General features: G+C 42.8%; 1 protein-coding gene across 1 annotated transcript; it reads right to left on the reverse strand.

The window, feature by feature from the left end:
* Positions 1-1,269: 1,269 nt before the first annotated feature.
* On the reverse strand, positions 1,270-21,378 carry Sertm1 (serine rich and transmembrane domain containing 1). Its single transcript, XM_055596839.1, has 3 exons — positions 21,213-21,378; positions 20,534-20,715; positions 1,270-3,963 (listed from the first exon to the last, which is right to left on the reverse strand). Exon 3 carries the CDS (start codon positions 3,772-3,774, stop codon positions 3,451-3,453), a length of 324 nt encoding a protein of 107 aa, XP_055452814.1. The 5' UTR covers positions 3,775-3,963; positions 20,534-20,715; positions 21,213-21,378; the 3' UTR covers positions 1,270-3,450.
* Between the last annotated feature and the right edge of the window lie 6,050 nt (positions 21,379-27,428).

The raw sequence follows: 27,428 nt of genomic DNA on the forward strand, positions 1-27,428 counted from the left end.
AAAAAGCAGTATTAACAGGAAGTGTCTCATAAAGTGTTAGTGACTTGGGCATGGTTTTGAAAAGGAAGGATACATGAGGGGGAGATAATAAATTTTTTGCCCTTGAAAGCTTGGTTAAATAGAGGAGAGAGGACTGTGAGAATGCAGGTGGTGTCTCAGTTTCTCTTGAACACTCACGCGGTCTAAAGGCTGAGGTTCTGTGTATTGAACTGATGGAGATGGACCCCAGAGGACTTTGTAATGGAGAACAGGTAGGTAAGCTCTGGCATTGGCGACAGTGGGAAGCTGGTGTTTGTCTTTGACTTTGAAGATTTGACTGTCTGGTCATTTTGTGATTCTTCTTTTGGCTGTGGGAGTGTCTTAATAGACAGTGCACTTTTTTTTTTTTTGTCTCATATAAATTCTTCTATCCTCTAGTCTGCTCCACATGCTTCCCCTTGTGAAAGAGTTGTAGGAACGAAGGGATGCAATGAGAGAGACATTGTGCACTTGCTTTTTCCTCCCAACCCAGCACAGCAGCAACATTCCCTCCTGTTTAGGAAGGTGGCCTAGTGTCCGCACTCCAGCAGGGAGGAGGTTGCAGCAGGTCTGTGAGTGGGTGGTGGGCAGGCCAATGCTCAGATCGGAGAAGCTGCATTGGGGGAGTAATGACTCAGAGGAAAGTTCTCTTCTCAGGTATCTGTGAGTCATGTTTATTGCTGTACTCCTGGGCCTTATAGAGAAGGAGGCTTCCTTCTCTCCCTCCTCATTATCACCTGGAGCCCTCTGTGAATTGTAGATGCTTGATTTTGTAGGAACTTGTAAAACTTCCTAGTACCCCTGTAATGTGATTCTTCTCATCAGGCCGGTCTGAGACTCACCAAGTGCCAAGAGGGAGCAAGGCTTGCACTGATGAAGAGAGAATGGAATTGGGTCATGCACTGCCAGTCCTTCTGTAGCAGAAAGCAGTGGTGATAGGCATCTATGCATGCCCCCACATGCCAAGATTTGTAGCTTGAAGAGGCCAGAAAAGGGCATCAGATTCCCTGGAGCTGGGGTTACAGGTGGTTCTGACCCACCCAACATTGGTGCTGGACTTTGACCTCCGGAAAAGAAGCAAGCTCTTTGATCTGCTGAACTATCTCTCCAGCCCCCATAAGAATTTAATGTATGGGTATTATGTAGATATAGATTCTACAGATATACTTATAATTCATAGGCAAAGTTTCTTCCCCAAGAAGGGTAAATTGCTGAACAAAACAAGACGCCAGGTTTTTCAACAGACTCCACTTCTTTATTTATATACCTGTGTTCCCGTCTCTCTGAACTTTTTCAACAAGACCGATTCATCTCCAGTTCTACAGTGTTTAGTGGTAACGCCTATTTTCCATCTTTGAGCCTTGCTGCTAATTACTCCTCTTATCACGAGGAACAGGAATCATGTGGCTGGGAGAACACACCTGCAGAGGTGAGTGACTCTCACTTAAGTAGCTTTGCTGTCTAAAGTCTTTGGATCTATTCTGGGAGAACAGGACTTAAAGCTACCTCTCCAGGACAGGACCTAATCAGGTTGACCTGTTATTTGAGATGTTGGTGCTTTTATTTGTTAAAGTCTCTTTACCCAACAACCCCAGAGCCAAAATAGCACAAGAATAATCAAGAGAGTAGACGTGACAGTACAGATACTACCGAATTCCTGATAGCTGTCACAAGCTTTCCCCTGGAAATATGTGCACGCACACATGTGTCTGTGCATGCACCACGTGTACATACTTACATGTATACATGTGTCCACAGATACTCAGTGAGTGGCAATAACCACCCAAACTGCAAAGCTTCTCTAGCCCAAGATTTTACTGTGTGTTCAGTCAGGACGACAGCGGCGAGATTTTCACTACACATTTTAGGGCAGCATCTGTACTGGTCTGATGTGTCTGTAGATACTTTGGATGATAAGTAGCTAGCATGTCCTGATTCGGTTGTGGAGTAAAAAGAAGGGAGCAGCTTCTGATCTTCATCACCAGTTCTCAACCCGAAGCATGTCTAAGATGTCAGACAGGGCCTGTCAAATGTTTCACTTTCTCCCATTCCTGTCCCCGGGGAGTTCTGGCTGTACAACCCATTCAAGGGTGTTGTGGAATTCTGGTGTTTTAAGATTAGTAAATGTTTTGAGCGGGGGAGGGGAGAGGGAGGAATAACTAATTTGCCTAAGACAGACTTGTATGTTGGCACAGTGACACTCAGAGGTCACTCAGCTCGGTGTTCTGTCTGTGGGCCACGTGTTTTAAAAAGTGAGTTTAAATTCTTATCCATAAGAGGCTGTAGTTGGCGTTGCTCAGTTCCCTGCATGTCCCATGCTTGTGCTCACAGCCATGCTCATGGACACCCATGGTTGGCCTCAGTATAGCAGCTCCCAGTAGCACAGAATATCTGCAACTTTTAGGATAAACTCACAACTTAGAAATCCAGTGCAGAGTATTATGTCAACATAAACAAAGTATCAGAGACAGATCGCAATCATGGAGGATAACACAAATATCAGCAATATAGTCCCTAAGGCTTGCAAAGTCATGTGAGCACACACCTGACACCTCAGAGATAGTGTTATTCTGCAGTAAAGCTTTAAGGACAAACTTGGTGAAGGAGGCCACAACTGCTAAGAATACATTACTGTATAAAATACAAACTGAACTATTTAACTTCTCTATATTTAATTCCTACTGGATGGAAAGGATACTGAGGAAATAAAAATGAATTGTGCCTCCTCTGCGCTTCACTTAGTAATAGCAACAGCAACTGTCGTAAGGGATTCCATAGCCAGAGAACATTATGACTGCAACATGAGCCAAGAGAAAAACCCAGGAGCAGAGACACAATGCAAACTGCATCACGACACACTTCTCTTGTGCTGATGAAGCTTTCAACTCCCCCAGAACATCCCCAAAATGACTTCTCATCACATGTGACATTTGCTAAGGTGAAATTAAATAAAAACATTTAGCCTATTTTAACCTCCTTCTGGAAATATTATATGTTAAATCTAAGTTGGAGTTTGGAGTTCTCTAACTGTCTTTGCTTTAGATCTTTTAAATACAGAAAATATCTTCTAAATAATCTATACTTGGTTTTCCAGGTTCTGCTGGCTCAGGTAGTTCCAGGTCTTTGTAAGAGAGTCCGAGTGGCAGAGTCTCTTCCCAGCATCCCTTGCAGTGCTCTTCGTTGAGACTGTGCTGAGCCACCTCCAGGTGGGCCAAGAACTTTGTGTGGAATCCCACACTTCAAAGTTTACATGCATTTCTGTCAGCATTGGCTCTTCTTCTCACAAACGGTACACGTCCTGAGCAGAAAAGAAATTTTAAAAAAATGAAGGAGAAAAATAGATCTACCCAAATGGTCATTTCTTTCATGAAGCAACAGTTTCGATATAGAGAAAGCAAAGCCACTCTCACTTAGAATATCTTTCCATTTTATTCATGATGAGAGGTTTGAAAAAGTGGACCTCTGAGAGGAGATACTACACACTTCTAAGTTGGTGAAAGAACTCCCAGCATCACTCGGATACTCCGGGTAGGAGGAACTGGAGGAGATGATATTTTTCAGCCTCTGCAGAGCAATGATTAACAGCAGAAGCAGGAAAGCCAGGAGACTGAGGAATATGGACACATAGATGTAGACATTGGACAGGTGGCCTGAGGACGGGTCCACCGATGTGGATAGCGATGTGGGAAACAGCTCCAGGAAAGTCCCATTCTCCACGCTTCCCGCAAATCCAGATGAAGGGTCAGCCTCAGACATCTCCACAAAGAGGGGAGGTGTGAGCAGGTGCAGGCAGAAGCCAGAGTTTCTTGCAGGGCTTAAGAGTGATGAAATTGGTTTTGCCTTTTCATGACAGCAACAGCAGAAACTACAGGCTGGAAATCAGCCCAACAAAATGTCTTGTTTTTTTAAACAAAGGTGGCAGCAGGGATCAGTTGTCCACGGAGACTGCAGAAACAACAAAGGCACAGATCAGCGCACTTGTCAGGAAATAACACATCTGTAATCTAATGTTTAGTCTTTCTTTCAGTGAGGTTTAATTATGAAACCCACCAGGGAGGGAAAAACAATGAAACAATTCCCCAAGAGACAAATGATAGTTATCTTTTTATTATAAATGAGATATAAAAATGAGCTTCGATGGTCCGTTCACAGTATCCTAGGTGCCAGGTTTCTCCAAGGATCTAAAGAGTAAAAGAAAAATGACATCTGCTGTATCCCATTGTGATTCTAGCAGACACTCTCAGTGAATGCTCTGAGACAAGACCACAAAGTTCAGATCTGAAAGTCAGTCCTTCCTCCACAGAAATCAACCCCACAGAGGCTGCGTCCACACCCGACCAACACAGGGGCAAGATTCTACTGCCATGTGGTCAGGGACCATTCTTATGTGTCTTTCTTCTTTAAAGGTAATTTGTTTCACATACTTTGCATATCGAATAGGAAGACCTTAGGTAACTTAAGAGGGGTTGTATTTCCTCTGAATGATGGAGAAGGTACAGGGTTTACTGGCAAGAGACTTCAGTCTGAGGCTCAAATTACCCATCGTTCCTTACACTTCCAGTTGAACCCTAACTTTCAGAAAAAAGAGATTTTCAGTATTGTGTTAACATTACTATCAGCTGATTGAAAGTCTGAAGGGGACTGAAATCCCTAAAGTGAATCAAACATCAAATGGATAAGGAGCAATGCTAGCTCTGTTAGACTGCAAGGAAACAGGCACTGGGTTTCCTTGAGGATATTTATGTTGGAGGCTACCACAGAGATTCAAAAACTGGCCAAGAGCAAGATTTATAGGTAAAAGATAAGCCCTAGCTTCAGGCTTCTGCAAAGGCCCACCCCTTAGCATCTGCTCTTCATTCTTCTGTTGTTCTAGCAGGAGGGCCTGCACTACATCCTTTTTTTCTGGAATGAGCAAAGAAGGTAAGGACTGGGCATCCTCTATTTCTCAAAACATTTTCCAGGGCAGACAGGGTAGGGATGGCACCTACTTTACAGATCAGAAACTGGGCACAGTGACACAGGATTGATTACTCATGGTGCGTAGCTATACAGTGAGAGAGAAGTACCAGGAACCACGCCTGAATTATATTCTTGGTTTCCTCAATAGTAGATGGAAATTTAATTTGTAACATCATCAATGACAAGACTTGGGTAATTATCTCCTAGCTGCCACCTGCACTGGGCAAGCCTACAGCCTGTGTATATTGTGTTTTGAGACAGGGTCTTGTGTGCCTTGGGCTGGCCTCAAACTTTCCATCCTTCTGCCTCAGCCTCTTGAGTGCTGGAATGAAAGGACTGTGCCAATATGACCAATTCACAGCTAGTCTTGACAGATCAGTTTCCTACTTGTGCCACAGTGATAATCTTCCTACCACTCCAGTTAGGCCGGTGTTAAGATGGTTCTGTTCCCATATTCATCCTAGGGGAAACAAACAAACAAACAAACAAGCAAATAAGCAAACAAACACAGACCTTTCCAGTATGTGGGAAGTTCCTTTGACAGGCCTGAAAAGACAGTGGTGCTTTTCAGGTCTCTGCCAGTGTCACAGATCTGACATGAGGTCACAGATTTAACAAGAATTGGCTGGTTTTCCTCAAGCTTCTTTTTCTGCCCCTCAAATTAGCATCATTTTCTAATGCAGTGGCTGAAAGCACAGGCGTTGTTACCGTGGTGCCAGGATGCCAGTGGCAAGGCTGGTAATTGTCTGCAGATGCTTTTATGACAAAGGTCCCTCTTTTCAGGGTAACTGTCCTGAGAGGACCCTTTTACTTCCTGAAGGTCACCTCCCTCCCTGGAAGCTTCAGCTGTCTGTGGAACCATTGACAGAAAACACTGAGGAGCTGTGGGTAAAACACCTGATCTCCTCCTGTGTGGCCTTAGGATAGCGGTGAAAAATAAAGCAGAATGTCTGTGTCTTTATTCAGTTTTACAGTGAAATATATTCTGCTTTGAAAACAGCCCTCATCATATTACAAATTGAGTATCATTTCCAGATTGCTCCTTAATGTAAAATGACAGCACCCCAAATTTGATCCTATTGTTCTACTCTGAAACAACTGGGTATATGAATTGTTGGAGATAATTTTAATTTGTAACATCATCAATTCTCATTTCCCTATTGAAGTTTAAAAAAAAAAAAAACTGAAGGATCCTCTTCCTGTCTGGCAAATATTTTATCCAGTGGTGAATGTGCAAAGCTGGTGATAACCAAACCCGTCCTTGTTTAATGTGACAGGTGGCACTGTGGAACAGAAATCACAGGAGAGGGTTTCAGGATGGTACTTCCTGGCTCCTTCCCACAGGTGAGGCCAAGCAAAGGAGAGAGTGATTTCATCTCAAATGCATAGCTTTGACCTGTCTTGGGGCAGCAACAGCAACAGTCATACTTTGATTCACTCAGAGTTTTTTGTTTTTTGTTTTTTTCAAATCCATTCTCAGGCAGTAGTTTTTTTTTTGTTTTTTTTTTGTAGAAGAAAATAAGACAGTTTGTGGTCAGACAATTCTTGCTTTGTTTCTTGGAATTAAAACTTGTCCTGGGGAGAAACATACCAAAGGCAGTGGTCTACTAAAGTGAGTAAGATGGGGCATGCCGTCTCTCTCCCTGAGCCCAGGGATATGAAGGCGTGTGGTAGGACAGTGCATACAAGACAAGATGTTTACTTTCTTGGCACCATGTCCAGCCTCTCATAGACAGTGGATGCTTTTCCTTTCCAAGAAGTGGTTATAAAGATTGTGAGTTTAGTTCGTTTTTCTCTACCTTTTGAGGTAGAACCTCACCATAGTGCCCAGGCTGACTTTGAATTTTCAGTTCCCCTTTCTTAGCTCCTGAGAGCTGGCATACACCTCCATGCCCATGGGTTGTAGAATACAGGGACAAGCTACTTTATATCATTGCAGTCATTCCTTAAAGCTTACTTAGCTATTATGATCATCAAAGTTATGTCAACACTTCATCAGTATCAGGTCCTGCTGTACTATACCAAAAAGAGATCCTCCCAAGGCATTACACATTTAGAGCTGTGTGAAAAGGTTCTCATGAGAGTGGCATGCTCCTGAACCGATGCAAAATTAAATGCTGTAACAGAGTTGATAGCTTCAGGTGAGGTATCGGTGATCTTTCTTTGTAGGACATTAGGAACAACCAGGACCCAGAAGACAATTTACTCCACCCGAATAAAGCTGTCTTTGGCTTATTAGAAAAAAGAATGTATTATATAAAACCTTTCCTCTCAGCCATTCCGTCACCTTTTTGTTGTTCTTTTTGTTGTAATTAAGCTTCTTTCTAATGCTTTCTCTTTGCCTTTAGATTGTGTGATATGAGAATTAGGGGTGGAGGGGATTGGTCTTGACCGCAATTCTCTCCACCATTCTCTCTAAATGAATATCCTTATTTGCACTTAATGGCAAAAATAGACCCAAGATTTCAGTCATCAAAGTAAAGTTTACTATGCACTGAGCTATGCTTCCTCAAAGCTGATTCAGCTATCTACATGCTTTCCCGTTTGAGACATGTTTTTACTTATCAGAACGGTGTGCATGTAAAATTCTGCATGAACTCTCATCGTGATTCATTGTACCATCTGATAAAAATAAAAACCCAGCTAAGGAAATAGACTGCATCTAGGGGCTACTGACCACATTGAGTTAGAGCGGTGGTTCTCAACCTGCCAAACCTTTGGCAAACCTCTATTTCCAAAAATATTTACGTTGTAGTATATTCTTCACAGTAGCAAAATTACAGTTATGGAGTAGCAACAAAAACTTTTATGGTTGGGGGACACCACAACTGGGGGACCTATATTAAAGGGTCATAGCATTGGGAAGGTTAAGAACCCCTGAGCTAGAGGGACACCTTACGAGAAGTGACTGGAAATTCCGCACAGTGTGGTGGAGTTCATTGATCCCTACCGGATAGAGTACAATGGAAAATTAAAGCACACAGTCCTCTGCTCTCCCAATTCAAATGAATGATCAGAAAACTTCCTTGTTGTACTTTTGCAACATCAAAGGGAAAGCTTTGTCGGTGATTTATTTTTCAAATCAGCTGTAGGCATCTGGATCAAATCCATCTTCAGTGTCTCCCCCCTTAACCAAATCTCCTATCTACCCAAGGTATTTTCAGAGTCAGTCTGACATTTACTCAGAAACGAATGAATGAACAAGCAAATAAATGCGGGGGCTGAAGAGATGTCTGCCTGGTTAAGAGCATGTACTACTCTTGCCGAGGATCTGAGATTGGCTCCCAGTTCCAGTGTCAGGTGGCTCACAAATGTCTGTTGTTATTCCATTTCTGGAAGATCTGACACTGCGTGCTCGCGCGTGCGCGCGCACACATACACACACACTTAAAAATAATAAAATAAGTATTATTAAATAAACAAATGAATAATAAGATTAGTACTACTTTGTTATACAATGGAGTTTGTCCTAATTACTTGAGAAATTAATTATTCATTTGAGATATAATATCAAAGTACACTTTTTTGATACACAAAACCGAATTGATAGATGTTGTAAGAACATGAAAACATTTCAAAGGGAATGTAGTTTAACTTTTTGTCTTATACATTCTCAAAAAAATTTTAAGTCTAAGTCCTATGCATTTATAGAACAGTGTTTTGGGAAAGAAAATGAAGCTATTTTTAATATTTTTTTTAGTGTATTCATGCTCCATGAAAAGATTTTTTTTCTAAATCACTGCCTTGACAAGATATTCATTTCCAAATACTAGAATCTTGGAGTAAGATGGATGAGTAATTTAAATAAGCAACTGCTTAGATTATAAAATGAGGCTCCCACAAAGGTAATCCCAGGCATAGAATTTTTATAATTATTTCATATTTTTGGGAAAAGATCAAGCAGAAAAATCCCCATACTTGTGAGTGGCCCACGTTACATGGAGTGAGTGGACTACAGCAAAGTGAGAAAAAGCAGTAAGTTGAAGGTCAAATGAAGCGTAGGGTGCGCTGAGTAAGAAGAAGCAGTGACAGAAGTCACTTTGGATAGCGAGAAGAAAGGTCACAGCTAAAGGGATTATTTGCAGAAAAAGCAAACAGGGAGGTAGTGAGTTGATCACAGGCAACACTGTAACAAGTCTCAGGGACAAGACAGGCAAAATGAAGATGGCCTTTCAAGATGTTACCACAGTTTTGATGAAGGGTTTTTGTTCTGTTTTCTTTACATACTCGGATCACTTCCAGTTTTTAGAAGTGTGTTCAGAAAAACATTTTTTATCATCAAAGATGCTAGGATTGTTTAAACCATAGCATTCATATACAAAATGTCTTATGTACATTTATAAAATCTGAATGTGTTTTTTTAAGAATTCACGATAAGCCATGCTGTGATTGGGGTGAAATGTTCTATCCTTTATTATTGTGTCCCATTTTACCTCTTCAGTTAAAATAATTTTATAATAATTTCTTGCTCTTTAAGAATTTCATATATGTAAACAATAAAATATTATCATTTCAACCTCCATCTTCCCCCATCTCCAGCATCTCCACCAATATGTCCCCTCCCAACTTCATGTGTTTGTTTTTTTTTTTTGATAACCCACTAAATCCAATTAGTACTTATCCACTAAGTCCAATTGATTAGTGCATGAGTGTGAGCCACCACATGTTCCCTCAGCAGCTGTTAACTGCCAGTAGCTCCGCAGTGAGGCCTGGAGATTGCCTCCCCTACCTGTGTAAGTCCTGTGTAGGTAACCACAACTGTAAAATCATTCCTAGTCAACTTATGTTTTTCCTTTGGAGGTGCGCTCTGAACATTTCCTTATCTAGACTAATATCCAGAAAAAAACTTCTTACAAAGTTTGTAACTGCCGCAGATCTCTGAGAGTGAAATACTTTTAAAGTTCTTCACACTCCGATGTCAGCTATCCTTCCGCTTCAGAAGCCTCATGTGTCCCCGAGAGTGCTGTCGGGGAGCAGGGAATGGAAAATTAATGTTTCTACAGTCACTGATCAAGCCCACCCTGAATCTGTGCAGAGCCCCCAGAAGGGAGTAGCTTCTGGCCGGTTGAGAATAAGAAAATATGAGTTTAAAGCCTCAGACGAGGTATTAACGCATCACAGAGTGTATAAATGTGTATCTTGCATTTCTCAACAGGGATTCCAGTTCACAGAGTCTTTGACTTAAATGTATTTAAAACTTAGATATAGCATTTACTTGAATTAATGAGCTGTCATCTCTTGTAACGCAGCTACAAGTAGAAGTTACTTGACTATATATTATACAAATTGCATGTGTTATCTGGATATTAGCCGAGTATTCAGTGTAACACATACAGATAAATTTTGCCAAATGGATCTCCTAATTCTTCCAGTCCTCTGTGGCTGACACTCAAAGTGTGTTGAAGCTTTTTGTAGAAAAAAAAGGGTATTTAAAAAGAATAATGCTTGGTAATTGACAGTTTGCACTGGCTAAGTTTTTGGAAGCATTCAATTTTGGCCATATGACATGATTTATTCCATCTGAATACTGAGAAGAAAGAGAGGAAGAACCAGATTTTAACATTTATCACCCTTAATGATGCAGAATTCTTGATGGGTCTTAGATACATCAAAATTTAACAACAACAACAACAACAACAAAAGCTTTGTTATAAAGGATATTAGAGACCCAAGATAGTGGAGCATGTCTGCAATCCCCACATTAAGGAAAGTGGGGCAGGGGGATTATAGACTTAAGGCAAGCCTGGACTAAACATATAAGATGGCTCAAACTGGGGAATTTGAATAAAGACTATATTAGATTACATCTGTGGTAAATTTCCAAATGTATCCATTCTTCAGTTGAGGGGCATCTAGGTTGTTTCCAGATTCTGACTATAACAAATAACGCTGCTACAAACATGGTTGAGCAAATGTCCTTGTTGACTTGAGCATCTTTTGGATATATTCCTAGGAATGCTATAGCTGGATCTTGAGGAAGCACTACTCCTAATTTTCTGAGAAAGCGCCAGATTGATTTCCAAAGTGGTTGTACAAGTTTACATTCCCACCAGCAATGGAGGAGGGCTCCCCTTTCTCCACATCCTCGCCAGCCTGTGTTGTCACTTACGTTTTGATCCTAGCCATTCTGATGGGTGTAAGGTAAAATCTCAGGGTGATTTTGATTTGCATTTCCTGAATGACTTAGGATGTTGAGCATTCCTTTAAGTGTTTCTCTGCCATTCGATATTCCTCTATTCAAGAATTCTCTGTTTTGCCCTGTGCCCCATTTTTAAAATAGGGTTACTTGATTTATTGCCTTTTAACTTCTTTAGTTCTTTATATATCCTGGATATTAGCCCTCTATCAGATATAGGGATTGGTGAAGATCTTTTTCCAGTCTGTGGGCTGTCTGAGGACAGTGTCCCTCAACTGAGGAATGGATACCCAAATTGTGGTACATTTACACAATGGAATACTACTCAGCAATTAAAAAACAAGGAAATCATGAAATTTGTAGGCAAATGGTGCGAACTAGAAAAGATCATCCTGAGTGAGGTATCCCAGAAGCAGAAAGACACAAATGATATATACTCACTTATAAGTGGATATTAGACATATAATATAGGATAAACTTACTAAAACCTGTACACCTAAAGAAGCTAAGCAAGGAGGAAGACCCTGGGTAAGAGGATCAATCCTTAGGCAGAAAGGCATCAGAAGACGGAGAAACACTCAACAGGACAGGAGCCTACCACAGAGAGCCTCTGAAAGACTCTATCCAGCAGAGTATCAAAGCAGATACCCTGAAACTCAGAGCCAAACTTTGGGCAGGGTGTAAGGAATCTTATGAAAGAAGGGGGAGATAGAAAGACCTGGAGGGGACAGGAGCTCCACAAGGAGAACAACAGAACCAAAAAATCTGGGCAAAGGGATCGTTCCTGAGACTGATACTCCAACCAAGGACCATGCATGGAGATAACCTAGAACCCCTGCACAGATGTAGCCAGTGGCAGCTTAGTGTCCAAGTGGGTTCCATAGTAATGGGAACAGGGACTGTCTCTGACATGAGCTCAGTGGCTGGCTCTTTGATCACCTCCCCCTGAGGGGGTAGCAGCCTTACCAGGCCACAGAGGAAGACAATGCAGCCAGTCCTGATGAGACCTGATAGTCTAGGGTCAGAGGGAAGGGTGGGAGGACCTCCCCTATCAGTGGACTTGGGGAGGGGCATGGGAGGAGAGTAGGGAGGGAGGGAGGAAGGGAGGGTGGGATTGGGAGGGGATGAGAGAGGGTGCTACAGCGGGGATACAAAGTGAATAAACTGTAGTATATATAAAATATAAATAAATTAAAAAAAGAAAAATTTCCAAATGTAATATAAGAAAGTATTCTTAGAAAAATGTTACGTTGAAATAGCTAGCTACATTATCAGGTAATCTTCAAGTAACAGAAAAATGCGTACAGGTACACATTCCTAGAAATATGGTAGATCAAATGTGTCATTGTGTTAAAAAGCTGGCTTCTCTAATCTGATATGTGGGTGTTCACTGTTAGGACTCTTGCAAGTTTTCATGATTTAAAAAAAAATCTTTCAAAAAAAAAAGTAAGGATAATAAGCTGGAATTCAGCCGAAATGTTAGATGCTTCTAGAGAAATGCAAGAATGGAAGCATATGTTTCAGTGAGCATCAAAAAGTTCAACTCTTTGCGGCTACCCTTAGCTCACAATGTCCCCTATTTCACAGGTGCTTGTGGTAAACAATTGCAGGTTGGTCCTTGGTACAGAGAATCCTATCTGGGGATCAGAAACCAGTGAGCCTCACTCATGAATTCACCACCTCTCCACTGGACTGAATGTCCCATGGGCCCCCTAGGTCAAAGAGTCCAGGCATGTCTCTGTTATCTTCTGTCATCTTCAGAGGCAGCCACAGACATCCCTTCCACAGCTTAAATACCCAGGCAAAGGTGGCACTATGGAAGCATCCTAGTCCTACAGAGCAGGTGGACTTCAAGAAGCTTGTGGAAAGCCCCCAATAGCTTTAAGGTCCAGGTTCAAAGTAGGGATCTTGGAAATAGCAGTAGTAGATAAACTAGACAAAAATAGAGTGGTTACCTAGGCAGCGGAAGGAAACTCAGAGGCTGCAAACAGCAAGTTTTACAAATCAAAGCACTCATGCGTCTCACAATCCCAAACTAGTATCCATCTCCTGGGTCATCCAGGCTTGGGCAAGTTCTCCAGTGTTGTGGGAGAACAAATATCACCCTACATTGTCTTCTACAGTTCAGGGTCAGAATTCTTTGAAACCAGGGGCCAGTAAATGATTAATAAACGGAATCTAGTCAACTCCAGACACAGCTGTAAATTAAATACTTGGGAACGTTGATTTGAAGAGCGCTTTCCAGTCATCACGGATCACACAAAGGAGCAGAAAGGTACTATGAAATGATGAAGACTAGGTAAGTTGGATTTGAGATGTAAATGATAAATCATTTACATCATCCCTGCAATGAGATAGATATTCTTTTGCCTGGATCTCTGTGTAGACCAGAAAAGCAGGGAATAGAGGATACTGTGTTCTTCACTAGGAAAGTGTGTTCCCACATGGGACTTAGGAGGTCCTGCTTATCCTTTGTGTGAGTGCAGCATAGTAGAACTTGCTTGTATTTATATTCATTTATTCATTTATTAATTCATTCAATCTCTCCCTCCTTCTCTCCTCTCTCCATCCTTTCCTTCCTCTCTTCCTCCCTTTCTTCCCCTTCTCCATCAACATATTCTTTGTAACGCTGAACAAAATGATCCATCAGGCTGTCTATAGAGTGTGGGAGGAACTCAAACCCTCAGCAGCTTGTTGTCATTTTAGATAGTAACTCAGGACCAGACTCTGCCAAACGCAATATGGAAGTCAAAAACAAGTATTGGCTCAGTTCCCCAAGAATGTGCTTCAACTTTGACATCTAATAAGGCAAAACTGAAAAATAACTGAGAATTATTTGTAGAAAACAGACTACTGTATATGTGGCCTGTGCAAAATATTTATATATTCTTCTAAATAATAAGCAAATATGGTTCAAGAGAGAAAATAATGAATAATCTCTTCTATAGGCTCATTGCCTGACCTATGCACAAAAAATGGTGTTGTCCCGGGACACATGTAACCATAATTACCTGTTCATTGTTTGTTATTTCAATGCTGTGAGCTGACATGTAGGGACATATTATGCAGGAGAATTCTATGGTAAAGGAAAGAGGCAGGAGATGCATGGAAGGGGACCTTCAGAACATAAGGGGAAGAGGGAGGAGAACCCTGGATGTCTGTAGGAGAAAGAGGAGCTGGGCAAACCAGTGGGAAAAGAATAGCACCACATAGATGCTAGCTGGGAGAGTTTGGTAGTTAGCAAGTGTACAAGTTCTGGGAGAGAGAGGAAGGAAGGGGGAAAAATACAGGGAGAGAGGGAAAGGAGGAGATTGTTCATATCTGTCTTTTTCATCTTTGAGACCCTTAAAGGTAGTTACTATTAACGTATACCTTTTACAAATCACCTATGTACTCAGAGGCAGGGCTGGAATCACTATCTACATTTCCATGTCTTCAGGTTCTATGTTCATTATATTTCTTTTCTTCAGGAGGTGGAGAATGGGAGACAGAGCCCTTGAGACCTGGACTCACAGTGAGGAGAAGCTCCAGTTACTTCTCCCTCTGCGACTATTGCAATGTTCCCACCCTGTCTGAATTTAGGGTGGCAACCATTATCACTTGTTTAGGGCTAAAAAAAAAAAAAAAGTAGAAATTGTGACATCATGACAGGAAAACATATGACCAGAGTAAGAGCTGCCACATCCCTTCTTGGTAGTAGCAATTGTGTAAGAGTCCCTGAATGTTTCCAGATTCTGGCTATTACGAATAAAGCTGCTACAAACATGGTTGAGCAAATGTCCTTGTTGTATATTTGAGCATATTTTGGATATATGCCCAGGCGTGCTACAGCTGGATCTTGAGGAAGCACTATTCCTAATTGTCTGAGGAAGCACCAGATTGATTTCCAAAGTGGTTGCACAAGTTTACATTCCCACCAGCAATGGAGGAGGGTTCTCTTTTCTCCACATCCTCTTCAGCATGTGTTGTCAGTGAGGTTTTGATCTTAGCCATTGTGATAGGTGTGAGGTGAAATCTCAGGGCTGTTTTGATTTGCATTTCCCTTATGACCAAGGACATTGCACATTTCTTTAAGTGTTTCTCTGCCATTCGATATTCCTCTACTAAGAATTCTCTATTTAGCTCTGTTTGTAGCAGCTTTATTCGTAATAGCCAGAAACTGGAAACAACCCAGAAGTCCCTCAATTGAGGATAGATACAGAAATTGTGGTACATTTACACAACGGAATACTACTCAGCAAGTAAAAATAAGGAAATCATGACATTTGCAGGCAAATGGTGGGAACTAGAAAAGGTCATCCTGAGTGAGGTATCCCAGAAAGAGAAAGACACACATAGTATATACTCACTTATAAGTGGATATTAGACATATAACACAGGATAAACATACTAAAATCTATACACCTTAAGGAAGCTAAGCAAGAAGGAGGACCCTGGGTAAGATGATCAGTCCTCACTCAGAAAGGCAAAGGAGATAGACATCTGAAGAGGACGAAAACAGGGAACAGGACAGGAGCCTACCATAGAGGGCTGTTGAAAGACTCTACACAGCAGGGTATTGAAGCAGATGCTGAGATTCATAGGCAAACTTTGGGCAGAGTGCAGGGAATCTTATGAAAGAAGGGGAAGAGAGAAAGACCTGGTTGGGACAGGAAGGCCACAAGGAGAGCAACAAAACCAAAATATCTGGGCAAAGGGATCTTTTCTGAGACTGATACTCCAACCAAGGACCATGCATGGAGATAACCTAGAACCCCTGCACAGATATAGCCCATGGCAGCTCAGTGTCCAAGTGGGTTCCATAGTAATGGGAACAGGGACTGTCTCTGACATGAACTCAGTGGCTGGCTCTTTGATAACCTCCCCCTGAGAGGGGAGCAGCCTTGCCAGGCCACAGAGGAAGACAATGCAGCCAGTCCTGAGGAGATCTGATAGGCTAGGGTCATAGGGAAGGGGAGGAGGACTACCCCTATCAGTGGACTTGGGGAAGGACATGGGAGGAGATTAGGTTATAGCTTGGATACAAAATGAATCAAATGTAATTAACAAAAATATAAATAAATTAAAAAAGAGTCCCTGAATGATTCTTAAGCCCTCACTGATGCCATTAACATTAACAGTGGATAAACACTCAGTTGTTATCGCCACATAATCTATTTTTGGTAAGTAATACAACATCTCACTCTAAGGTGACAGCAGAGTTTGGGATGGGTCTCCAAGAATATGACTGGTAAGAAGCCTACTTCTGAACAGCAGCCACATATATTGTAAATGTAATGTGTTCACTAAGACTTTGTATATTAATATTAATATGGTATATATTAATATTAATATACAAATGTAATATTAATACTAATATAATAACCTGCCAATAAAAAAAGCCAAAAGTAAAATACTTCTTGAAATGAAATATGATGAGCTTCTAGAGCACAAGAAAATTCTTGAACAGGGACAAATGGCTTCTCAGGGAATAAGTGGCAGACAGTAATGATATTAAAAGTAGCTTAAAGTTAAAAAAACAGCCCATCATATAAATTAGGGCTATTGATTTTGGTTCAGAAAAGCAATACTTTTCAATAGTCATTCAACAAGGAGCCATTAATTATCTACTGCATACAGGAAAGGATAAAATATTATGTGCATACAATCACATAAATTCATTTTTCTTGTTTGCTCTTGGAGAAGACAGTATATTTTTATTATATTCTTTACCATCTCTCACCTCCTTCTAGATCTACCTCCACAACTCATCCAATATTCTGTTATTTCTCTTTAAAAGAAAATGAAATTTTAAAAATGTCACTAAAAAATAAACAGACTGTTTTGGGTTGGCTAAATACTTCCAGCCATGAGGCCTGCCTGTGCTGAAGTGTGGTTGATCTGCCCAGTGTCCTCCCATTGAAGACATCTGATTTTTCCTCTTCCAGCAGCTATCGTTTGCAAATACTTCTCAGCCAGGGGCGAGGCTTTGTGCCCACTTCCCACCTTTGTGCAAGGGTTTTGTCTGGTTTCGGCTTTTGCACATTTTGTGTATGCTGTCACAGTCTCTGTGAGTTCACATGAGTTTCCTGCTGTGTCAGGAAAAGGCTGTTTTCGTGTGCACATGTTTTATACACCATCTTGACTAAAAGCCAAAAAAGATATGATTTGTCCTATATTATATATTCTTTACTATCTAGTCAGAGGCTACTTTTCCAACATAATTTCCCCCATTACATCTAAGAATGATGTCCCAGGCATGCCAAGCTGCTCTAACTTTCCAGCACTTATGTTTAATCTCATAATCTCCACCTACTATTCCATGCAAATTTCCAGCTCCCTGCTTTGTATTCTCAAGCTATGTTCTGCATTCTCCTATAAATGTATAAGCATCTATACATTTCAGTATCCCAGTTAGATCTACATGTTCGTATGCTTAGACAGACTGTGAATCCCCGGATGGAAGGACCAATATTTCACCTATCTTGCTATCCACGGACTGGCACAGAACATACCTGTATATGATCGATGAGTTATTTGCTTGACAGTTGCATGAATGAACGAATAAAACAGGAAAAAAATTTGAAGCTTCTTGGAGAGACAGCACATATTCTATTTTTACAAGCAAAAGGATATTCACTGACTGAATAAATGATTCTGTATAAAATCATAGTTACTCAGAATATGCATGAACTCCCCCTGTATTTTTTAAAGAATTTATTGGTAGCAATAAAATTAAGTTTTAAGATACGAAGTAAGATCTGCACATATATCCTCGTAAGCAGATGTGGGTTTTGTTAGTGACTAACAAGTCTGAGTCTTTATCTGGTTGATCATTGAGGACAGGTAATGAAGAAATGGAAGGGTATGCTTGTGAAGTTTGTATATCACCATGTTAGAGTTAGTGTTCTACACTGGCCATCAGCCTGTCTTTCTGATTTGAAAAGTGGTGATTATAGCCGCCTCTGCTATTGTTTTCCATCAGAAGTTGAATTCAATCTTTAAGTGACCCCTTTTGTAATTATTATAGGCTGATACATATCACAGCTTTTCATTATTGTCTACAATAATATCAATATCAAACAACCAGCTCCATGATATATGCTTCAAGCTGAACTGACTTTCTATCTGAACGATGATGTGAATTTAGGGGTTAAGAACTTGGATCTGTTAATGACATGTTCACTTCCTGATAAGAATTCAGAGCTCTGCAATGCTCACACGGTTTTGGCCTGGGCTGTACCATTCCAAACCAGAGATGCAGTCAATGTGGATGTGGTTTCTTGGATGCTAGGAAGCCAAGTCAGTCTCTCTTTCTCTCTCACACTTCTCACTGCCAACCTTGGTTAAATGAGAAACTGGATTCAAGGTGTGAGCAGGAGCATGGTCACATTTCCTAGGGAACTCCTGAGGAAGGAATTCAGGTATCAGGAGGCAACAGTCTCAGAATGAGACGTGACCCTATGATCACATCTCAAACATCAGAATCAGAGCTCAGGACCACAGACTTTGGCTCTGTGCCACTCCATCCTGCATCTGGAATGGCCAGTGAATGGTCAGACAGACTGATTTTCAATCAAGGACAAGCTGTGTAGGTTTGCCCAGAACTTCACCTCAGACTGGCTGCATTCTTCACATCACATATTGTCTGAAAGAATCCTGCCTAATCATGCACGTTACAGCGTGAGCATCCTCATTGGATTTTCTAGTCTGTGAACTAACCAAAAGGCTTTGTTATTTTTCCTTTAACGTTCATTATGAGCAATGATAAAAAAAAAAAAACTTGGTCCTATGATGCCTTTATATTAATACAGTAATGTGATAATACAGTATAGTCCACTCTCATCATTTTTCCTGGTAATAAGTTAAACGTAAAAAATCCCTATATAAAATAGGAACGCTAGAGAGGAGAGTGAGTTTAGAACTATTATCAAGTGAACCCCAAACTGATGCTGCAGGAAATAACTGAATGGGAGAATTTTACTCAGGATGGGCTCATCTTTCAGTCTCATAATGAATGAATGATAACTCCAAGGTTCCTCAGTGACTCACTTATACAGTTAACCATGGTGACCAATCGTCTCCATCCTGGCTCATCCTCCTCACTGAGTAAGATAAAGGAGGACAGGAAGAGGAACTCAGAGAACTTGCAGATGAATCCACTGATGCCATGCCCAACAGCACAGTTGTTATCTGTTGACATGAGATCTACTCATGGCCCTCACAAACATGCAGTAAAATCTGGTGAGCTGAACTGACCAGGAGCAAAAGAGAATGGAATCCATCTTATCTTACACTAAGCTTCTTTGGCGACAGCCAGGAATGTTCTCTGAGTTGGTTCTCAAAGAATTTTGTATATATATATATATATATATATATATATATATATATATATATATATATATATATTTGGAAGGGGAATAAAGATGAGAAATGAGCCCTGCCCCCTCTAACTCAAAACACGAAATAGAATGCTCTACCCGCTTCCTGGAGTTCCATGGCCCCAGAGTATTAACCGAGTGGGCAGGTCTTTCTGCCTCTCCACCTTGCCCACAATTTCACAGCTATCAGGTTGTAGTCCCACCGGGCAGCTTCACCAACAAGCGCCTCACCTTGCTTCCCTTAAATGTTGTCCCTTGTGTGTATGTCCTAGCTGGGGACAAGAAGTCTTTCCAATAGAAATGAGTCACAGTCAGTCACAGACCAATATATAAAACCCTCTGTGAGCTAGATCACAATTAATCTTATTTATGATCTAGTTGGCCAACTAAGAGAATTAAATATAATTTTTTATTACAGTTCTGAGGACGAGGTATTGGGCAGTAGGATGGCACACAAAGCAAACATTATAAGAGAAGAGCCAGCAATATTGCCTTTTTCCTGATGTCTGAACATTGTCTGAACAACGAGTAGGAGCAATAGAAAGCCAAAAGCACCCTAGAGCAAACATCCTTCAGTACCTTGGAGGTCCTCAGCACAGGGCTGAGGGTTGCCCATTCACCTGCTCTGGGTACCTGCAAGGGGTGCCAGGTCCAATATGATGGTTTTGACCTTCCTCTAAGCTAGGACTGCTAGACAAGACCCCCTGAATTCAAGTGTTCCAGCAGAACGTTCTCCCCAGGAAAATAAAGCAGCAGAGAAAACGGAGGACATTAAGAGACAGACCCAGTCCTTGGAACCTGACACCCAAGCGAGCCCACGGGACCTGGCGTCTGGCCGGCAAAGCGCACAGGCACAGTGCACAAACCTGGGCTTCAACAAGCCGTTTCTGTGAATGAAAGTGTCTCTCTCCTCTCAGGAGGAGGGTGCCTTGCTTATTATCCCGTCTTAATGAGAACTCAAGCATTTGCCCATAACGCTCGCACCTCCCGCTTGCCTGAAAGGCGCAGGACTGAAGGCGGTCTCACCGGAAAGCGGAAGGGTCTAGGGTGCGTTACTTACCCTGTTTTGGAGGGTGTGGAAGCTAAGAAAGCTCCACTGGGGAACCCAAGTGTTCAGCGGGAAAAACTTATCCGAATTTGCAGCCACCGGAGGACAGGCGAGAAGACTCAAGGGACTACAGCCCAGAGCAACGCCAGTCGTCCCTGTGCGCGTGGCGACTCCCCGGGAAGGAACAGACAACCCTAAAAACAAAGCAAAATGCTCACACACCGCAAAACCCACACAAAAGGCACCAGAAACGTGTTACAAAGTGCAAACTATCGGCAGAGGAATCAACCTTTACAGCGGCGGACCGGAGGGCAGACTTTCCTGACTCCCTGTGCTCGGGAACTAGGCGGGTCATCCTAGGGCCAAGGACATTGCGTGGCGAGCCCCTGGTGGACCCGGCTGAAGCTGTCAGAGTCTCCCCCAGACCCCGAGATGCTGGGCTTCCGGGCCTGCTTCGGGACCTTAAGGATGTGTCCAGCTAAGAAAAGGAAAGATTCGAGAGGCGTTCCATAGCAAGGAGCTAAATCTCTGCTAGTCCCAGGAGAGTCAGGATGAGGAATCCCGAAGCTAAGGGACCCCACTGCTGCCCTAGGCGGGGCGTCCCGGCGGCCCTCTCTGGGGACAAGCCCACTGCTATTGCTCCGCGCCCTGTTCGCCTCAGTTCCCCACTCCTGTGCCCCGGCTCACTGACTTGCTGATCCGGACTCCGGCGATGAGGTGGGGCGGCGGCCCTGTGTTGGCGACGAGCGCCCGCTCGGCGGTCCCGGGAAATGCACCGCGCGGGGGCGCGGAGCGCGAGCAGAGCGCACGGGCGGTGGGCGCAGTGGGAGTGGGCACCTAGCTGGCTGTGCCCGGCTCGGCGGCGTCCCTCCGCCCTCCGGGGCCACCGGACCAATGGCTGAGAGCCTGGCCCACTCCCCCCGCCGCCTGGCAGCACAGGCGCTCAGGAGCTACGACGGCACCCGATTCTGACGAGGGTGGAGCCTCCACCGTGGTTGGAGGATGTGGAGGCGTTTGCGCGGGGAGCCCCATCTGGGGAAGGCAGGTGTGGTGCGGTGAACTTTTTTAGGGGTGTGCGGTGGGAACGAGGTTTCTTTTAGACACAGGGGAACGCATCCCCCTACCGTCAAAGTTTCTCCTCTCACATCTTTGTGAGTCCTGTGCACACGCCCCTCCTAAAGGCGAGCTGCGAGGGACATTACCTTTTCCTATGACGAATTTCACCTCACCCCCCTCCCATTCAGCCTTTCTCCTTACATCCTCTCAGTCCTCTGAGAAACCATCTAATGAATGAAGAAGACCGTGGTTTCTGTGACTCCTAGTCACATAGATAATCATAAAAGTCTCTGTGGATAGCTGTCACAGTCATTTAAGTTCCTTCCGTGCCTGGGCTTCTTTAGATGCTTACCTGAGACAGGAGGCTTGGCCCCTTTGATGTCTTGGGTCCCTTTTACTCGTTCAAGGTCCCAGGTGGCTCCCTGGTCTGCGTGGTGTGAGCTATTGAGCTCTGGGAAGTATTGGTTACCTTTGATTGAGGGGTTTTCACCAGGAGACCCATTTTTCGTTGGGTGGAAAGCAAATCAACAGAACACCGGGCTGCTGCGGAAATCTCCATGACTTTGTGCACAGCCCGCTCTTCACCCGCGTCCAGCTCCTGGATCGCAGTACTCCTGACCTCGTTTGGTTTTCCATGTAGCTTCAGGCAGAGGCTTAACTCTGAGACAGCCCCGTGAGTAAAGGCTGCACTGTGTCACCCTTCCTTCTTCAGGGAATGTGAATTTTTCCACAGGGGTCTGGCCTCATCTAAAATGCCTGAACATGTCGCTTAGTCCATGGAGTGCTGGAATAACTAGCGAAGAGTCCGGATTTCATTCAATATGGTGGTACATTTGTGTACTCCCCAAACTCCAAAGATGGAGACGGAGTTCAAGCCCATCTTTAACTACCTAGCCAGTACCAGGGCAACGTTGTCTATCTAAGATTCCATTTCATTTGAAACAAATAATTGAGATGGAGGAAGGCTGAATGAGCTGTATTGTCAAAAGAGCAAATTCAAAGCAACCTCTCTCCAAACATTTGCACTGCAAAGCTCACCTACTTTGTGTTTGCTTGCTTTTGAGACAAGGTCTCAGTATATAATGCCACCCCTGAGTAGGTGGTCCTTGGTCGTGTAAGAAGGCTGAGCAAGCCCTGGGGAGGAAGCCAATGAGCAGTGGTCCTTCATGGTCCCTGCTTCAGTTGTGGCCTCCAGGTTCTCATCTGAGCTCCTATCCTGACTTTGCTTCATGATGGACTGTTACGTGTAAGTCAGGTAAACCCTTTTCTCCCCAAGTTGCCTTTGGTCATGACGTTTGCCACAGCAACAGAGAAGCATACTAGAACAGCCTCCTACTCACTAACTCTTCAGTAGCTTCACCTTGCATTTTCACTTATCCTCTTCCTGAGCAATAACACCATTACAGCGGGTTGCTATATACAGGAGTGTTTTCACCATCAAGAGAGAACTCCTCTGTGCCACCTAAATCATGTCTTGTGACAGCTGGCTTTTCTCAAGCATCATTTGGGAAACTCCAAGGACTCAAAGAGGAGAGTTAAGCCTGACAGCCTTCAGGACAGTTGTCCTCAAACATCTCTGTGTCCAACTAAGATTTTTAGCCCCAGCTGCAAAGCTTGCTTCCACACTTCATGTAGTTCTAGTTGAGGATCTCCTGAACTGGACCCTGAAGAGGACCTGTGAGTTTCAGAGAGAAAAAGGAGGGTTGTTTGCCTTCTGGGGGATTTTTTATCTAAATTGGCATAAACTGGCTTCTTTTCTTTAGTTTACCTTTGGTGACAAGGTAAGACATTTGCCTGGTCTTTCATTGATGCCCATTTTGTAATGCTTTCCTTTATATCCCCCAAATTGTGTTAGTGTTGTAGTGTCCTGAGGGTTGTATAACATTTATTCAGGAAATGACAATATGGCTTTAAGTGAGGGACATCAAAATGCTATTTGGGCCCTTTGGAGGCGCTGAGAGGAGTTTCTGTATGCTTTCCCCCTAGATTTTGGTTACCCTTGTGTCTCTCAGCCTGTTAGCAAATGGATCACCCCAGTCCCCACCCATCTTCCTCTTCTCTCTGTTTCTTCTTTGCTTCTCTTAGGAAGAGTGTTTTATTAGCTTGGTGTTCCTCTCCAATCTAGCAAGACAGCATTTGAGGTTCTTAACTAGACCTTCAGACAGGCCCCAAGTACACATTCCTAGGTTCTAGGTATATATTGGAGCAAGACCACTCACTCATTATAAATGGTTAGTGATTGTCCAAGCTCTTTGCTTTGGGGCTAGGACATTTGACATCAGGTAGACTCTAGTGATGTTAGGCTTTTAGGTCATTATTAAAGTCAATTTGCTAACACTACCCAAGGGGTACTCAAGGTGTACTCAAATATGGCCTAGAGAACACATGATAGGGTATTTTTGGGTCTTTCTATATATGTCAGTTGGGTGTAACTCTTCTTTACCCCAGTTCTTTATGTTAAAATGGATTAATAACTACACCCTTTATTTTAAATGATATAAAACTCCTATATTGCCTCCTGAGGCAGTGAAGAACTGGACAGTTGGCTGATATGAGAATCAATGCTCTTTTTCAAAAAATTCGTATACAATTATCTAGGAAATGAACTTTCAAGTTTACTTACAGGAACCGCCTTCAGATGCTGGCAAGACAGCACCTAAAGGAGATTTTCCGGAAGACTCTGGAGACATAGCTTCTGGTGAGATCAAAGGCCAACCCCTTTACACAATTCAGCCTTAATAAGGGAGAAATCGGTGTTGAAAATGGGTGTAGCTTGAAATAATAGAGAATCATTAAAGCCTGATGCTGAGACTTACTATGTGTGCAATGGTGCTCAATTATGTGATGCAACTCAATTATGTCAACTCTTGGAGCCTTGTTTTCTTGATTTATAAAGTGAATAGAATAGCGTCTGCTTTATGGAATTGTTGCGAGGAATGTTTATTGCACATCTGTGTAAAATGGTATTGATGTACCTGGTTCTTAGCTAGAAGTCAGACTATAGTGCTTGCTTAAAAATACTGCCGCTGAGATTGGAGGAATGACATAGGGGTTAAGAGCACTGGCTACTCTTGCAGAGGACCTGGGTTCCGTTCCCAGCACCCACATCTGCAATTCCAAGGGATCTGATGTCCTGTCTCCTGGCCTCTGTGGGGACTGCATACATGTAGTATACATACATACATGCAGACAAACCGCTCATATGCACAAAACAAAAACTTTGAAGATTTTCATCTTTTCTTCCTTGCTATTATTAAAGCAACATTCAAAGTCCCTTTGTCCATTCTTGCAGGTTGTCGGACTCTTATACATCCTGCTGCTTTTCATCTCTGTCCCCATTTCTTGTACCTCTTCTACTTTCTCTTTCTTGCTGCCACCTTCCAGTCTTCAAGCAATTTTTTCATTCCACTTGCCACAATCTCAGAAATAGGTGCTCTCTGAGAGTGTTGAGAAAATCACTAAGAAAATTATAGATCTCAACAATTTTTACGTCTTTTTCTGTTGCTTAAATCATGATGTTCTCCAAAGCATGGAACAATTTATGACAGCTGATGTTACAAAGGATTGCTGGTCTATGAGTTTTCTTAAATCCAAGAGGGGTTTGGGGAGCATCAGCTTTGTTCTAGGAATATGAGAACCACAGAGATAAAGCACGAGCCCTAAAATGCTTACACTTGAGCCAGAAGGATAGACACACCGTACATACCATGCATTGCATTGAATGCCATGTTTTTATGTGTGTTTCATGGCACATGTGAAAGAAATCTCTGTACAGTGTTGGTGGTGACACGGTCTTGTCTCGGCCAACCGGAAGTCCTTCCTACCCTTCGTCCCCTCTAAGCGAGTAGCCACACTCAGCTTCCTGCGCAGGCCAGCTGGCTTGGGATGGATCTGTAGCAGAACAGCTATCTCTGAGTTACTGTAACTGACATCTACAGTTTTTAATAGCTTTGCCCTCCCACTACCTTCCCTAGTGTCCAGGAATCATTTTCCGAGCCATAGCTCCTGCTGTTGTGATGGCAGGAGACTCCCCTCTCTGCTAATTCACAGATGTAGTGATTCCGGCTTCTCTTTGTGTCTATTCACTTGTCTAAATCTCTGATCATTAAAACAAGACAGGCAAATTGATTTTTATTGCTGAATCTGACAATACTTTTGGCTAAAACCTGGAAAGGGCTGTACTTCTGCAAGAAAGACAATTAATTGATTCAGGTAATTTCTCTTCTTAGGGTATTTGAGTTACAAATATCAGGATGTATTCATTCCCATCTAGAACAGATGCTAAAAACACACACTGAGGCTTTGGGGCAGCACAGGCTCTGTGTAGGCTGAAATCTGAGTAAGTAGAAATTACAAATGAGAAAAATTGCTGGGTGTAGTGATGCATGCCTTTAATCCCAGTATTCTAGAGGCAGAGGTAGGAGAATCTGAGTTTGAGGTCAGCCTGGTCTACAAAGGAACAACTAAGTTTACAGAATGAGACCTAGCTTAAAGTGAAAAGAAAAGTTGAGAGTTAGCAAAGATCAAAATCCATGGCGAGGAGAAAAATGGAAAAGAGTAGTCACCTGAAGCCGCAGGCCAGCAGAAACCAGGCATCATGGGTAAAGGAATGGAGGTGTCACCCTCTTCTGGCCTCCAAGCTAGAGCTCAGTAGATCTTCCTGGAAACCTAATCTGTTTTCCTGTTCGTGAACTACATTTGCCTTTCTAGGAAGATGAATGACTGGCTATTTGTGAGTTTCCATTTGCCTTTATTTGGGCACCCGTCTTCCGCTGCTTCACAGTTATTTGAGGCAGTGAGGCAATGTTCTGTCCTATATGAACCATCTCCAAAGTTACAGTGCTGTAACTAGGACTCTGCAAATGGCTGTTGCAAATGGCTCTCGGCAGTCTCTGATGTGCCTCCCAGGTTGTTATTTGTCTGGAAATCCCTAGCAGCAGAGCTTGCCCCTGAGCTGAACAACTAGTGTTTCATAGGAGGCCCCTCGTAGATGAAGCATTATTCCACGAAGGTAAAGACTAGCTCTGGCGTTTTTGTCTCAGCACTGGCTGTTAGCAACATAGACCTGAGGAGCTGGCGCTCCGATGTGAACCCTCACATGGCTGATTCTTGAAAGATGAGCTGGGTAGAGGCTAGGAAAATTCAACAAAGAGCAAGGAAATATCAGAACAGATGACAGCAAGAAGTCTTTGAGGGCAATCTAAGGGGATGACCTGTGGGCTGACTCCCCAAGAGGAGGTCCTAGTTGGAAACCCAATGTGAGGAGTGTCAGGGGGCTGTGGAGCCATGATGTTGGCCATGGCAGGTGGTAGACACCAATCACAAACACCTTCCCCCTCAGCCTGGTTGCCTGGGCTTGTATTATTTTCTCCATAGTCTAGCTCCTGCAAAAGGTTGAGCTGGGTTACAGTGGGCAGAGGCCAGTAAGCTTGCCATCTGCCCACTCCGAGATTGGGCTTGGTTACCCCAGCAGTGACTGTGGTTTGGAACCTGTGACATTTATTTATTTATTTATTTATTTATTTATTTATTTATTTATTTATTTATATCTCCCTTTACAGACCCCTCTCCTTGTTTATGAAAAACAAACCATCTAGGTAGCCCAACCAGTCAGTGACCTGTGTACAGCTCAGGAGAAAGGTGATTTTATTAATGAGGCTTCAGGTAGGAAGCATCTACTGAGGGAAGGTAGGGGATACACCTACCTTCAGATACAACCATATTGAAAGAAGCAAAATTATCCCCAAGGAGTTCTGTTTGTTTTTCAAAAGCATAAATGGTATCAAAGGTTTTAAGCTCTCCTTCTTCTTCTTCTTCTTCTTCTTCTTCTTCTTCTTCTTCTTCTTCTTCT

Source organism: Psammomys obesus, unplaced genomic scaffold, assembly GCF_907164565.1.
Source record: "Psammomys obesus unplaced genomic scaffold, mPsaObe1.curated_primary_1811, whole genome shotgun sequence".
Lineage (NCBI taxonomy): Eukaryota > Metazoa > Chordata > Mammalia > Rodentia > Muridae > Psammomys > Psammomys obesus.

Bases quoted from the DNA above. Each gene is read 5' to 3' on its own strand.
- Sertm1 (XM_055596839.1), bottom strand. From the start codon at position 3,774: ATGTCTGAGGCTGACCCTTCATCTGGATTTGCGGGAAGCGTGGAGAAT.